The sequence below is a fragment of the Myotis brandtii genome, unplaced genomic scaffold, assembly GCF_000412655.1.
Source record: "Myotis brandtii unplaced genomic scaffold, ASM41265v1 scaffold133, whole genome shotgun sequence".
Classification (NCBI taxonomy): domain Eukaryota; kingdom Metazoa; phylum Chordata; class Mammalia; order Chiroptera; family Vespertilionidae; genus Myotis; species Myotis brandtii.
This window is the reverse complement of record NW_005354718.1, coordinates 1,295,780-1,308,024: the sequence shown is the minus strand read 5'-3', so window position 1 is coordinate 1,308,024 and position 12,245 is coordinate 1,295,780. Positions and strand designations below refer to the sequence as shown.

Below are 12,245 nucleotides of genomic sequence, written 5' to 3'. Positions count from 1 at the left end.
GATTAGGTTGAAAAGGGTTACACACACACACACACACACACACACACACACACACAGGTTTTAAGGGAAAAACTAGCTCAGATGTGGTCAGAATGTGCAGTGATGGAGGACAAGCCGATTCCCTGCGATGGACTGGGGACACTGCCATGGTACGGCTCCCCTGACAGAAGGGGTTGAGGTGTTCCTGCTCAGCTTCTCTAGATTCTTCTCCAGAGCATCAGGGATTCCTGGAAGCGTTGCTTTCCCTTCTCTCGGGCTCCTATCAATCCCTTGCAGGTAGAAACTTGTCTGAGTGACCATGGGAGTTTGCTTATAGATGTGGCTCCACACCCAGGTGCAGGTTTCCTATGGAGAAAGGGGTACCTCTTCCAGCATCCAGGACCCTCTGGCTTCTGTGAAAGGGAGAGGCTGGGCTGGAGCCCAGGCTCTGGTCCTCTGAGCCTCAGGAAGTATTCGGTCTGTGGGGCCACACTATGCACCGACTGACCTTGTGGGAATTTTTCAGCTTGGGTGGGGAGCTGTCCCGGAGCCTCTTCATCGCTTGCACTGGGGAGTCGCTGAAGTAGGGTGGCTCCCCGTCCACCATCTCAATCACCATGATGCCCAGAGACCAGATATCCACCTGCAGGAGGAGAACGTCCCTGACTCCACTGGCAGAGCCTGGCCCCTTGGCCGCAGCACGCTGCAGTCCAGGGAGGCCACAGCTGGTCTCAGTTCTCCTTAGTGAGTTGGCCTCCTTCCCGGCCACTGGCCCTGTGGGCAGTTACTTCCTGCACGAGTGACCTTGACTAGGGACACAGCGGTCAGCCACTCTCTGAGAAAGGACAACACACATGAGGAAGCCTGGCCATACCCCTGGCCCTTGAGCTGAGGGCTAGCATTTTGGGGACCAGTTTGTGGCAGCAAAGTCACAGGCAAGAGCAGATGCATCCAAGAAGGGACAGTGGGCAGTGGGGTAGGGACTAAGTGGGAACCCGAGAAACAGGGCTATTTTTGATGGGAGGGGCCAAGAGTGTTAGAGCTGTGTGTTCCCAAGCCTCTTCCGGGAGGACTGGGGGGTGGAGGGCGGGGTTACCTCGGTGGCGTACAGAGACCTGGAGATCACTTCGGGGGCCATCCAGTAGGGCGTTCCCACCAGGGACTTCCTCTTAGGGACGTCTTTGCTGATCTGAGCACAGAATCCGAAGTCTGACAGTTTCACCTGGGGTGGGGGTAAGAGGGAAAAGGGAAGTGGTGAATTAGGAGGAGGAGCTATGCTGGGAGCAGGGCAGTGGGGAGCATGGGTGTGCCAGGGTGGGGAGGGCCCTACCCTGCCGTCCAGGGTCAGCAGGATGGAGTCGCTCTTGATGTCCCGGTGTATGACGCCCTGGGCGTGCAGGTACGCCAGGGCCTGCAGCACGGCCTCGCACACGGTGGCGATCTGCTCCTCGTTCAGCCTGGACAGGGAAGGCAGGGCCACCGTCGGGAGAGAATGTTAGCTTTGGCTGGGCTGCAGGACAGACGGGCTGGGAGCCCCTGGTACCAGGCCCCACAGCCCCTGGGCCTTGTGTGTGGGAGCCCAGACCTGGCGGAAATGGGCCTGGGCCTAGGCTGGACACCTCCTGCCCTCCCACTCCCCTGAGGCCCTCGGGTCTATGAATCCAAACAGACAGGTGAGCTCAGGACGATCTGATAGTTCCCCCAAGTCTGCTGGGCCCGAGGCTGCCTGAAATCCTTCCAGGGCAGTGGTGGGGGCAGCCAGCACTTGGAACCCAGCCCTCCAGCTGCCCACCTGACTTGGGAGATGATGTCCGTGAGGGCCCCGCCCTGCAGGAACTCCATGAGCACCCACAGCTCCTCGCCCACCAGGTAGCTCTTGTACATCTCCACCACGTTGAGGTGCTGGTAGTCCCGCATGATCACCACCTGGGGGCAGGGGGGATGCCTCAGTGCCGGGTAGGCCCCACCGCCCTGCTTGTACATGTCCGGCCTGGCTCGGTGTTCACTGCCCATCCCAGATGCCCGCCCGCATCCACCCTCTCCTCCCACCTCATTAAAGAGCAGCTCCCTGCGCTGCTGCTTCCTGAGGTCCATCATCTTGACGGCCACCTGGCGGCCCGAGTGCTTCTCCCGCGCCAGGCAGACGATGCCCGTGGAGCCCTCGCCAATCTTCACGTAGCTGTCCAGCAGCAGCCGGGGGTCGCCCTGGTCCACCACCATCCTGAGTGCAGCCTTGAACTGCTCGTGTGTCACGATGCCTGTGTCCTCACCGGCCAGGGCACCCTTGGCTACTGCGGGGTCCTGGGGCAGGTACAGGTTGCTGGTGCTGATCTGGGCGTGCCGGGTGCGGGGGGAACCAGCAGGGGAAGACCGGCCTGGAGGAGGGCCAGCGGCTGGGGCTGTACGGAGGGACTTCTGGGGGCTGCTGGTATCTGAGGTGGTCAGAGGGCTGAAGGTCCCCATGGGCTGGTCTGCGGGCAAGGACTGGGCCTTGGCCACCAGGCTTGCGGGGGAGTCTTTCTGTGGTGGCCGGAATGAGGAGTTGGGCTGCAGGGAAAAAAATAAAGACACGGAGAGGGGTTTGGCTGTGGGAATGTTTGGAGCGAACTCCCTAGAGGCAGAGGGTGGCTGCTGGGACCCCCAGACATGGGCAGGGTTAGGAAGGGCATCACACCAAGTTGGGGAGGTGCCACAAGCAAAGATTTTCAAACGGAGCTGAAGCCAAACCACAGTTCTGCTCGGGAAACCAGCCCCATGGCTCCCAGCTGAGCAGACCAAACGGGAGCCTCTACAGCCAATTTGCCTGCTCCTGGGAAGACAAAAAAGGCAGAGTCCCTGGGGTGCCCTTGTGCTGGGTGTTTCTTCCTGGGGAATTGACAGCCAGGCCCCAGGAGGCCACTGGGAGGCAGTCCCCCCTCTGCTGCAGGGCTCCCTGGGGAATCTGGGTCAGAGGCAGTGGCTCCCATGGCTCCCCCACCCAGGGCCCACGCAGGCGGAAGAAGCCCTGTGGTGTTCCCCACAGAGGACCACAGAGCCATGTTTCCATCGGGGGGTTTCCAGCCCCCCAGGCTGGGGATATGGTTCCAGAGAAATCCAAACCCCATCCTTGGGGCCAGGGGTCCCGGGGAGGTTTTCTAAGGGCTCCCCAGAGGAGCCCCTCCACCTGCTCCCAAGCATGGAACTCCTGCCTGAGGACCCCCACAAGGAAGGGAAGGTAGGCCTATCCTGTGGGCAGGGAGTGAAGGTGGCGCTGAGTGGCAGGCTGGGCCCACCCCTGGAGGCTTCGAGGCTCCTTGCCTTTCTGGGTCCAAGCTCTCCTGCCAGCCCAGCCAGGAAATGGTCCCCTCCTTGGGGTTCTCCCCAGGCAGCTGGCGTGTGCAACATGACTAAGGATTTTGTGGGTTGTTTTTAAAAAATAGATTTGTATTGATTTCAGAGAGGAAGGGAGAGGGAGAGAGGGATTGAAACATCAATGATGAGAGAGAATCACTGATCGGCTGCCTCCTGCATGCCCCACACTGGAGATCAAGCCCGCAACCCGGGCATGTGCCCTACCAGGGCTTGAATCGTGACCTCCTGGTTTATAGGTCGAAGCTCAACCACTGAGCCACACCGGCCCGGTGAGGATTTTGTGCTTTTAAAAGGGGCACAGGGAGAGGGCCCTGTATAACCTATAGGGGACCGTCAGGAGCTGCAGACAGGCTTCTTGGAACTTCTCAGATCCCATCACATCTGGTTGTCTAGGTGCCCAGTGGCTCCTGTCCTGATTCTTGGAGCTGAATCAACTTCCAGGAAATCTCAGGCAGCCTGCTTGGGCCGAGTTGCTTGGGCTGGGGAGCTCTAAGTCTGGGCCTCAGGCCCACCCGGCTCAGCCAGCGCCTTTTCAAGCTCTTCAGCACCTGCCCCCACCACGGTCCTAGGCCTTGTCTAGGGTCAGGGTGTCCCTCCCTGCAGAGTTGAGAGCCCCGCACTGACGTGCCTGGGACAGGAACATGGGGTGGTGGGGCCAGGCTTGGCCTTCGCCTCAGCAGGGTCGGGTCCCAAGTGTCCCTTCGTCAGCCCTGCTGCCTGTCTCCACAAGGAGGCAGCTTTTGCTTAATGCAACCCCAGGAGGGGACCAGATGAAACTTGCTAAACCACCCAAGAAAGGGAAAGGAGACAAACATGAAATTAGTGAGTTGTTAGGGGTTGTGGACTAATCTGGAGTTGCTGTGTGACTGCGACCTCTTCTCGAGCAGGAAGCCGTGGGCAGAGTCCTGCGTGGACTTAGAGTGATGCCTCGTTTTCCCTCCTGGGCCATGGTGACAGCACCAGGCTCCCCAGCTGGGGGCCTGGGGGCTGTACTGTAAGTGCCCCAAAGACAGAGGCCATGTCATGATATTACAAAAATAATAAAACCATACATTAAGGGCTTAACACTTTGACAGGGGCCTTCAAGGCATCGTCTCCTTTAACGCTCATAACCCTGGGGGTTGTCTTACGATCCCATGGGCACTACCATCACATGTGTGATGAGGAAAGAGGTAAACTTGCCAGAATCACGAAGTCGTAGGTGGCAAGGCCAGACTGCAGCCCCGTCAGCCCGACCCCTCACCCCTATGCTATAGTCCTATTGATGTCCTGTATCATTGGCATACAATGGAGTACATGGTACACAGTAGGGGCTTAACCAATGTCTGCTGATTATTGAGGTCCTTTGACTTGGCCTCTCTGCCTCTAAGTGGAACCACTTCCAACGTCCCCAAACTTAGAACCGTCTTACCTCTTTGGGCCCCCTACCCCCACTCGAGGTCTTCTTTTGCTCTTTAGCCAAAGTGAGCGGCCACAGACCAAGCTGCCTGGGCTGAGTCCCAGAGCCCCAGGGCCACAGGCCTCCTGCAGCCACTCCTGGCACACATGGCCACTGGCAGCCTGACCTCTCGGGCACCAGTGCTGCCATGGGAGCTGCTGTGAGTGCCAGAGCCAGCCCCTGGCATATGCTGAGGGCAGAGGGCTGGCTGCTGGCTTGGTCTGAGGGTTCCTGGGGCTTCCCGTCTGAGGTAATTTGTCTAAAGCAGTGGTTTTCAACTAGGGGTGACTTTGCCTCACAAGAGGCACTTGGCAATATCTGGAAGGATTTGTGGCTGTCCCCTCGGTGGGGTGCTGCTAGCGTCTAGTGGGTAGAGAGTGGGGACACTACTAGATCCTACAGTACACAGGACAGCCCCCACGCCAAAGGATCGTCTGATCCAAATGCCAACAGTGCCGGGCTAAGAAGCCCTGGCTCAGAGCGGCTCGGGCCCGGCTTAGAGTTTTTCTCTAGAAACATATGCCCAAAGCGCTGAGAGGGAAAGCACTCGGCTGGATTGGAGCTGTGGCAAATCCAAGCCCAAGACAACCACCCCCTCCCTCACAGGTCAGGGCCCAGGCCTGCACACCCAGCAGCAGTGGCCCGTGGTAGGTACTCAGTAAGGTGTGCAGGTATGCGCAGGCTGACAGAGGCTGTGGGGTGCTGCTAGGAGCCCAGAAACATGCATGTCTGTGCCCAGACACCCCCTCTCTCCAGATCCCTGAAGCCCTCCCGAAGGACTCCCAAGAGGCCAGCGCGTGATCCTGTTCCCGTTCTCACCTCCCAAGCAGTGTGCCCTGTGCGGCTCCCACCCTGGTTTTCTGGGGAATGTCTCCATTCCCCAGCCTTCCAGACCCCTCAGCTCACAGACACATTCCTTACGTGGACGGGTGCCTCAGGCCACAGCTCCTCTGTTTGCCCCCCAGACCCCCACCCCACAGGGGATACCAGCCCACTGTCCTCGTCCCAGTGCAGGGCTGGAGTGCACAAAGCCCAGAGCCTTCCCTGGGTGCCTGGGGCTGGTGGTGACTTAGAAAGGTTGAGGGTCCAGGCCACTCTCCAAACTCCCCAGCCACGTTCAGGCTGGACCAGACTGGCACCGTCACTGAGCGGGGAGGACCCAGGCTCGTCCTCCTCCAGGGAGGGGAGCCGCCATCCCTGAGCTGCCCGTTTCTCAGGTCTGCCTTAGGAGTCTCGTGCTACCGCCTAAGCTCACTTCTGCCGGCCCCTCAGGAAGGAGCTAGAGAACAGTGGCTGCCAAGAGAGCGAAGCCCCCTGAGCCAGCCTCTGTGCCTTCCTTCCCTGACTCACTCCCGACACCTGGGGCTGTCTCACCCTCTCTGACTCAGGCTTCTGACTAAAGTGGGAAAGGATGTCACCACAGACAGGATGCCATAGGGCATGTAAGAAGCGCATTGTTCTCTGCCTGCCCAGAAATGTCACCGTGGGGGCCCCCTTCACCGCTTCCTTTCTTATAAGAAAAATATGTGCATTTTAGACTGTCACACAGGCCAAAGGCAGTCCTCCCGCTACCTCCGGACGCAGGCCAATTCAATCCTCTAGCTTCTCATATGACACACAAACTTGAGAATAAGTCATTCCAGAAATGTTAATGACACAAAACCACCACCGCTAAAGGAAGCGCAGGTGGGCGGGCGGGCATGGTCACCGGAGGGGGCGAGCTGAGTGCGGAGGGAGTGGCAGAGCAGGAGCCTCTGCAGACCTCAGCGGAGCAGCGGAGCCACGGAGCCTCGGGCCTGGTGAGGGATGGAGGCGGAAAGATGGTCTAGAGGAGGGAGGCAGGATGCCCGCCTGCCCGGTGCTGGAGCCCCTATTCTGCTGGGGCCTGGGTCGGGGTTGCTGGGCCCCGGGGGCAGGGGAAGGTCTGGGCTTTTGTGGTTAAAAATACTGCTTTTCTTCTCCCCCTGGCCGGCTTGGCTCAGTGGTTGAGCATCCACCTGTGAACCAGGAGGTCACAGTTCGATTCCAGGGCAAATGTCCAGGTTGTGGGCTCGATCCCCAGTAGGGGGCGTGCACGAGGCAGCCAATCCAAGATTTTCTCTCATCATTAATGTCTCTCTTTCTCTCTCTCTCTCTCTCTCTCTCGCTCTCTCCCTTTTCCTCCCTCTCTGAAATCAATACAAAGAATATTTTTTAAATGCTGCTTTTTCGGGGGGTATCTGCCAACCACACCCCAGGGGGCAGGAGTGTAAGCTGGGTGTACATAGCTCCTCTGAAGCCCCCAGGAAAACGACCTGGCTCACAGCCTGACTCACACATGCTAAGCCTTTGGAGGACGAGGACTCAGTTGGTTCAGGGTAGAATCCTCAGTGGAGGCTGAGCTGGTGTCTTGATTATTTTGTTCCCTCATGCTGTCCCCCAACCCACCTCTGTAAATGGGGAAGGCCAGGCAGGGCCTGCGCGCCAGACATGCATTCATTCCCCAGTGGACGCCTGCCAGGCCACCCCCGGCCTTGCAGAGAGTGGCCGGAAGGCAGCCCCGCAGACCTACCTTGCTCTGTGGTGCGGGGCCTGGCTGGCTGCTGCTCGGAGGGGCTGTGGCAGGAGTTGAGAGGAACATGCTCCGGAACAGCCTGTGCTTCAAGCTGCTCTCCTGAGTCTTAGGGCTGGGGCTGCCCTCCCCGCCCGGCCTGCCCGCAGCAGAGCCCACCAGGCAGGACTGTGGCCGGGCCTCCTCAGAGCCATGCCTGATAGCTTTGGCCCCACGCCTTCCCGTGGCTGCCGGGGGTGAAGTGCCGGGTGGGGTGCTCTGCAGGCAGGCACCCAGCTGCAGGCAGCGCTGTGTGGCACCCTGGAACTCGGCGGGGCCCAGGGACTGTGCCTTGGTGGCCAGCCCATTGGGCAGGACCCGTGGGCTCTGTGGTTCTGGCCATGGCACCTGCTGGCGGCCTGCGGGTGCACCCCCATTGCAGCTGAGGTAGAGGTCAGTGCGCTCAGACTGGGGGCTCTGCAGGTACATGTCCGGGTCCGCAGTCCAGTGCTCCTCCCCCAGCAGCCCCAGGGACTGTGCCCGCCGCCGGTTGGTGGGGCTGTGCCCGCGAAGGGTGTTGGAGCTGATGACTGACAGCTTCTGGATGTCGTTGAGCAGCCCCGAGATGTAGCCGTCCGTGGGCACAGAGCTGCCCCGCACCACAGTCTGCAGGAGAGAGGAGAGCGTGGGTGAATGGCCGATTCGCGCCAGGGAAGGCAGCCTGGGACCAGGCCCGAGGGCCTCCCTGGGGGCCTTGAGGAGGAACACCTAAGGACCTTGCCTGCTGTGTCATCCACCCATTCCTTAAACTTCCAGTCATTTACCCGGGCCCATGGCAGGTCAGGCCTATGCGGGTGCAGAAATACGGGGAAAAGGCCCATTTTCATGGGGCTCGCGGTCCAGCAGGGCACACAGGTGAGTAACCACGGGTTACAATCCAGAACGCCAAATGGTGTGGGCAGCTGAGCTTGGGGAGCCTAGGGGAACCACGGGGACGGGGCCACCTACGATTCTCCAGCTCTGCCTGTGGCCTTCTGGGAGAGGAGCCCTCTGAGGAGGCAGGGACCAGGCCGGCGCCCTCCTCCGCACACACTGGCTTTGTGGCCTCTAAATCCTGACCCCAACCCCGCCCAGGTTCTCGGATCTACCCTTCTTGACCCAGACCACTAAATCCCCCAGTCCCCCAGGGGCTGCAGGTCCAATATTGCCTGGGCACGCTGATACGAAAAGGTTGTTTGTTGTTATCTGACATTCCAATGTTCTTGGGCAGCCTGCATTTTATTTGCTATATTTGGCAGCCCTACCACCCTTTAGAGGACTCCCCAGGCTCCTCCTCCCTGGGTTACCCAGGGAGACACAGGGCTGATGAGCAGGGAATGAAAACAGCGGCTAATTGATAGCTGGTAATTAGGTGGTTCCTCCAGGTGCCTTTGTGGTTTGGCCAGACCCGGGCGTCTGCGGAGCCTCGCTCTCCAGCCGCCCACCTTACTTACCTTCATGGGCTGGAGCTGCACCCTCGTAATTCGCGAAGGGTCCACCACGGGCTTGGGGCGTCGGAGAGTGTCCAGGATGTTCTGCCATTGAGGGGGGAGGCCCACAAACTTGCCTTCTTTAGGGTCAAAGGAGGTGTGGACGCGGTGCTGGAAGTTCTGTGGGGCTGAGATCTCAGGGCGTTTCTTCTTTTTCTTGCGGAACATGGTGCCTGCGTGGGAGGGGCAGGCTGAGCTCCTGCGGGGCTTCCAGGAGCCTGGGCCCGGGGAGCAGGGGTGGCTGCAGCGGGTGGAGGGGCACCAGGCTCTGGGCTCTCTCCCCCCAGCACATCTCCCCTGTCTGGGCCCAGGGCTTCCCCTCATCCCTCCTCTCTGCTTCCTCGGGAAAGTGGCTAGTTCCCAGCAGAGGGTCCCACAAACAAAAGCACAATACTGAAGGCAACACAGACTAAAGAAAGCAGGTGTCTGTCTTCTGGTCTGTGCCACGTCCCATGTCGAGCAGGCAGACTCTGGGGGTGTGTTCTTATAAAACCCAAGCCCATTACAATTATCATCCGCTGTCGAAGAATTAAACAGGGGGAAAGGGAGGGAAGCCGGCCACCCATTTTATGAAGTGAGCATGACCTTGACTCTTCAACCAGACAAGATTAGTACAAGAGGAGGAAAATGTAAACCAACCTCCCTTACAAACATGAATGTGAAAATCCTAAACAAAGCCAGCACGCTGAATCCAATAATTTGTTAAAGTTTGTTTGTTGGTTTGTTTTTTTGTTTTCTCACAATCAACTGGGGTTTGTCCCAGGATGGTTCAATGGCAGAAAACCTGTCCATGTGTTTATGCACAACGTTCACAAAAAGCCACCCCACCGAGTTGCAGACACGCTGCCCTGTCTGGGACCCTCCTGTTCCCAGGCGCTCTGCCCTAATTCTGGAAAGACCTGGGCCGGGGGGGAGGGGAGAGGGCTGTCTCAGGGGTAAAGCTCTCCAGGCAACAGAGAACCCACCCTCTGGGCCTCTTTTCTGGGTCTCAGGACTCTGACTGTACAAAACATCACTTGCAGCCAACCCCCTCCCTCTCCCTGCTGATATGGGGTTTTCTAAGGCCCTGGTGAGCTCCCTCACCAGCTCAGAGCGGTGTTGGCATGCGGATTGGAGAATGGAAGACTGGAAGCACTGTTCCAGCCTCACCTCAGGGAGTCCCTGACGGGTCCTCATGTGATGTGAGTCAGGTGCCCACTGAATGCTTTTGTGTCTGAGGCAGCTCACTGGGTTTTTAAATTTTTCTTTATCGTGGTAAAATACACTCCGTGGGTTCATAGATTACCAGGAAAAGTCACTTCTAGGTTTCAAGAAACATGTTAGTTTCTTGAATGCTTGGGCCATTCATCTCTCCATAGATCTGGGGTATCTTCGGATCCTGGGGCATTTTCTCTTGGCTGCTGCTCTGGACACAGCATTTTCCTGGGCACTTGAGCAGGTTCCAGAGTAGGTCACAGACCTGGGAGGCACTTGGCGCCCACTCAGAAAGGCTGCGGGCTCACAGCCACAGCTTCCCGACTGGAGTCCACCAGGTGAGAAACCATCCGAGTCCATGGCATACCCCTTGGAATGTCAGCCACTTTTCGGGACCTTAAGGTTCAAGAGTCCACCAAACACCTGCTACAGGCAAAGCCCCCTATGCAGGACCCTTAAGGACCAAGGACTTCAGAGGGACATACACCTGTCTGAGTTGCAGGTGAGCTGTAGGGAGTCTCCCACTAACCTAAATGATTTGAGCCTCAGTGGTCTTCATCTATGAAATGGGGTTAATAAAATATATCTCCAGGGTTTGGGGAGTATTAAGTGAGCAGATCCCCAGTAAATGGGGGCTGTCCCTGTTGCTGTGTTACTTCTGTGTATCCCTGTCTCTAAGCTAAGGGCCCTACAGATGTGGGAACATGAGCAGATACCAGTCTGGGAGCGATACCAGACCCTGACCTCAGATTCACCTGTCAAGTGCCCAGGCCAGAAACATGAGCAGATACCAGTCTGGGAGCGATACCAGACCCCGACCTCAGACTCACCTGAGGGCCCAGGCCAGACTTCTGTGACCTCAGGCCCTCGACAACTCTCCTCCTTCACTCTTGAAGGTTTGATAAAACTTGATCTCTTCTCTCTCAGCCTTTGGCAGAAGAAGAGTCTTCATCCCTCAGTCTGTCCTCACAACATCTGACACAGACCCTCTATCCTGGGCTTAGTTTAGCTGATGGTTTCACCCTATACCCCAACTCTGTTAACTCCTCTGGAGATGCAGGGATACATCCAAGAGTTAAAGAAGAGCTGGGTAAGGGCCTGGCCAGGGAGCTCAGTTGGTTGGAAATTGTCCTGATACACCAATGTTGGGGGTTCAATCCCCAGTCAGGGCACATACAAGAATCAATCAATGACTGCATAAATAAGTGGAACAACAAATTGATGTCTTTTTCTCCCCTCACCACCTCCTCTATCTCTAGAAAGCAATTATCCTATATAATAAAACCCTAATATGCAAATTGACTGAAGGGCAGAATGACCAGTTGCTATGATGTGCACTGACCACAAGGGGACAGATGCTCAATGCAGGAGCTCCCCCTGGTGGTCAGTGCGCTCCCACAGGGGGAGCAACGCTCAGCCAGAAGCTGGGCTCGTGGCTGGTGGCTGGCAAGTGCAGCGGCGGTGGCAGGAGCCACTCCCACCTCTGCAACAGCGCTAAGAATCCCTCGGGGTCCTGGACTGCAAGAGGGCGCAAGCCAGACTGAGGGACACCACCCCAGTGCATCAGGCCTCTAGTAATAATAATAATAATAATAATCCTATCTAATAAAAGAGAAACATGGTAATTAGCTGTACATCCGCTACCCTTCCCATTGGCTAATCAGGGTGATATGCAAATTAACTGCCAACCAAGATGGCGGCCAGCAGCCATGCATTGAAGCGAACAGGAGGCTTGCTTGGTTCAGTGATGGAGGAAGCCAGGTTCCCCGCCTGCCTTGCCGGCCTCTCAGCTGCAACTCTAAGCAACTACGTTGCAAATATAGAAACTAAACAAAACCCCAGAAACCTGCTTTAGTCAGCTGGGCTTCAGCCAGCCGGACCGCAACATTGTATCAAATACAGAAGGTACATAACCAATGGACATAAGACACTGGGGGGTAGGGGAGGCCAGGGGATTGTCAAGGGCGGGGAAAAAAAGGACACATATGTAATACCCTTTGTAATACTTTAAGCAATAAAAAAATTAAAAAAAAAGAAAATGACCAGAATTCCTTCTTTTTTATAGTAGTGTAGTATTCCATTGTGTAGATGTACCAGTTTTCCAATCCACTCATCTGCTGATGGGCACTTAGGCTGTTTCCAAATCTTAGCTATTGTAAATTGTGCTGCTATGAACATAGGAGTACATATATCCTTTCTGATTGGTGTTTCTGTTTTCTTGGGA

General features: G+C 57.2%; 1 protein-coding gene across 4 annotated transcripts in view; it reads right to left on the bottom strand.

Moving 5' to 3' along the window:
• The window catches only part of PAK6 (p21 protein (Cdc42/Rac)-activated kinase 6), a 43,068-nt gene that overhangs the window by 2,525 nt on the left and 28,298 nt on the right, over positions 1-12,245 (bottom strand). For all 4 annotated transcript variants that reach the window (XM_014534777.1, XM_005860236.2, XM_014534778.1 and 1 more), the window contains 7 exons: positions 8,792-9,000; positions 7,320-7,964; positions 2,029-2,526; positions 1,772-1,905; positions 1,310-1,436; positions 1,076-1,201; positions 488-622 (listed from right to left, as the gene is read on the bottom strand). In XM_014534777.1, coding sequence (XP_014390263.1) covers positions 488-622; positions 1,076-1,201; positions 1,310-1,436; positions 1,772-1,905; positions 2,029-2,526; positions 7,320-7,964; positions 8,792-8,995 — 1,869 coding nt within the window. In that variant the 5' untranslated portion in view covers positions 8,996-9,000. The remainder of the gene's footprint in view (positions 1-487; positions 623-1,075; positions 1,202-1,309; positions 1,437-1,771; positions 1,906-2,028; positions 2,527-7,319; positions 7,965-8,791; positions 9,001-12,245) is intronic.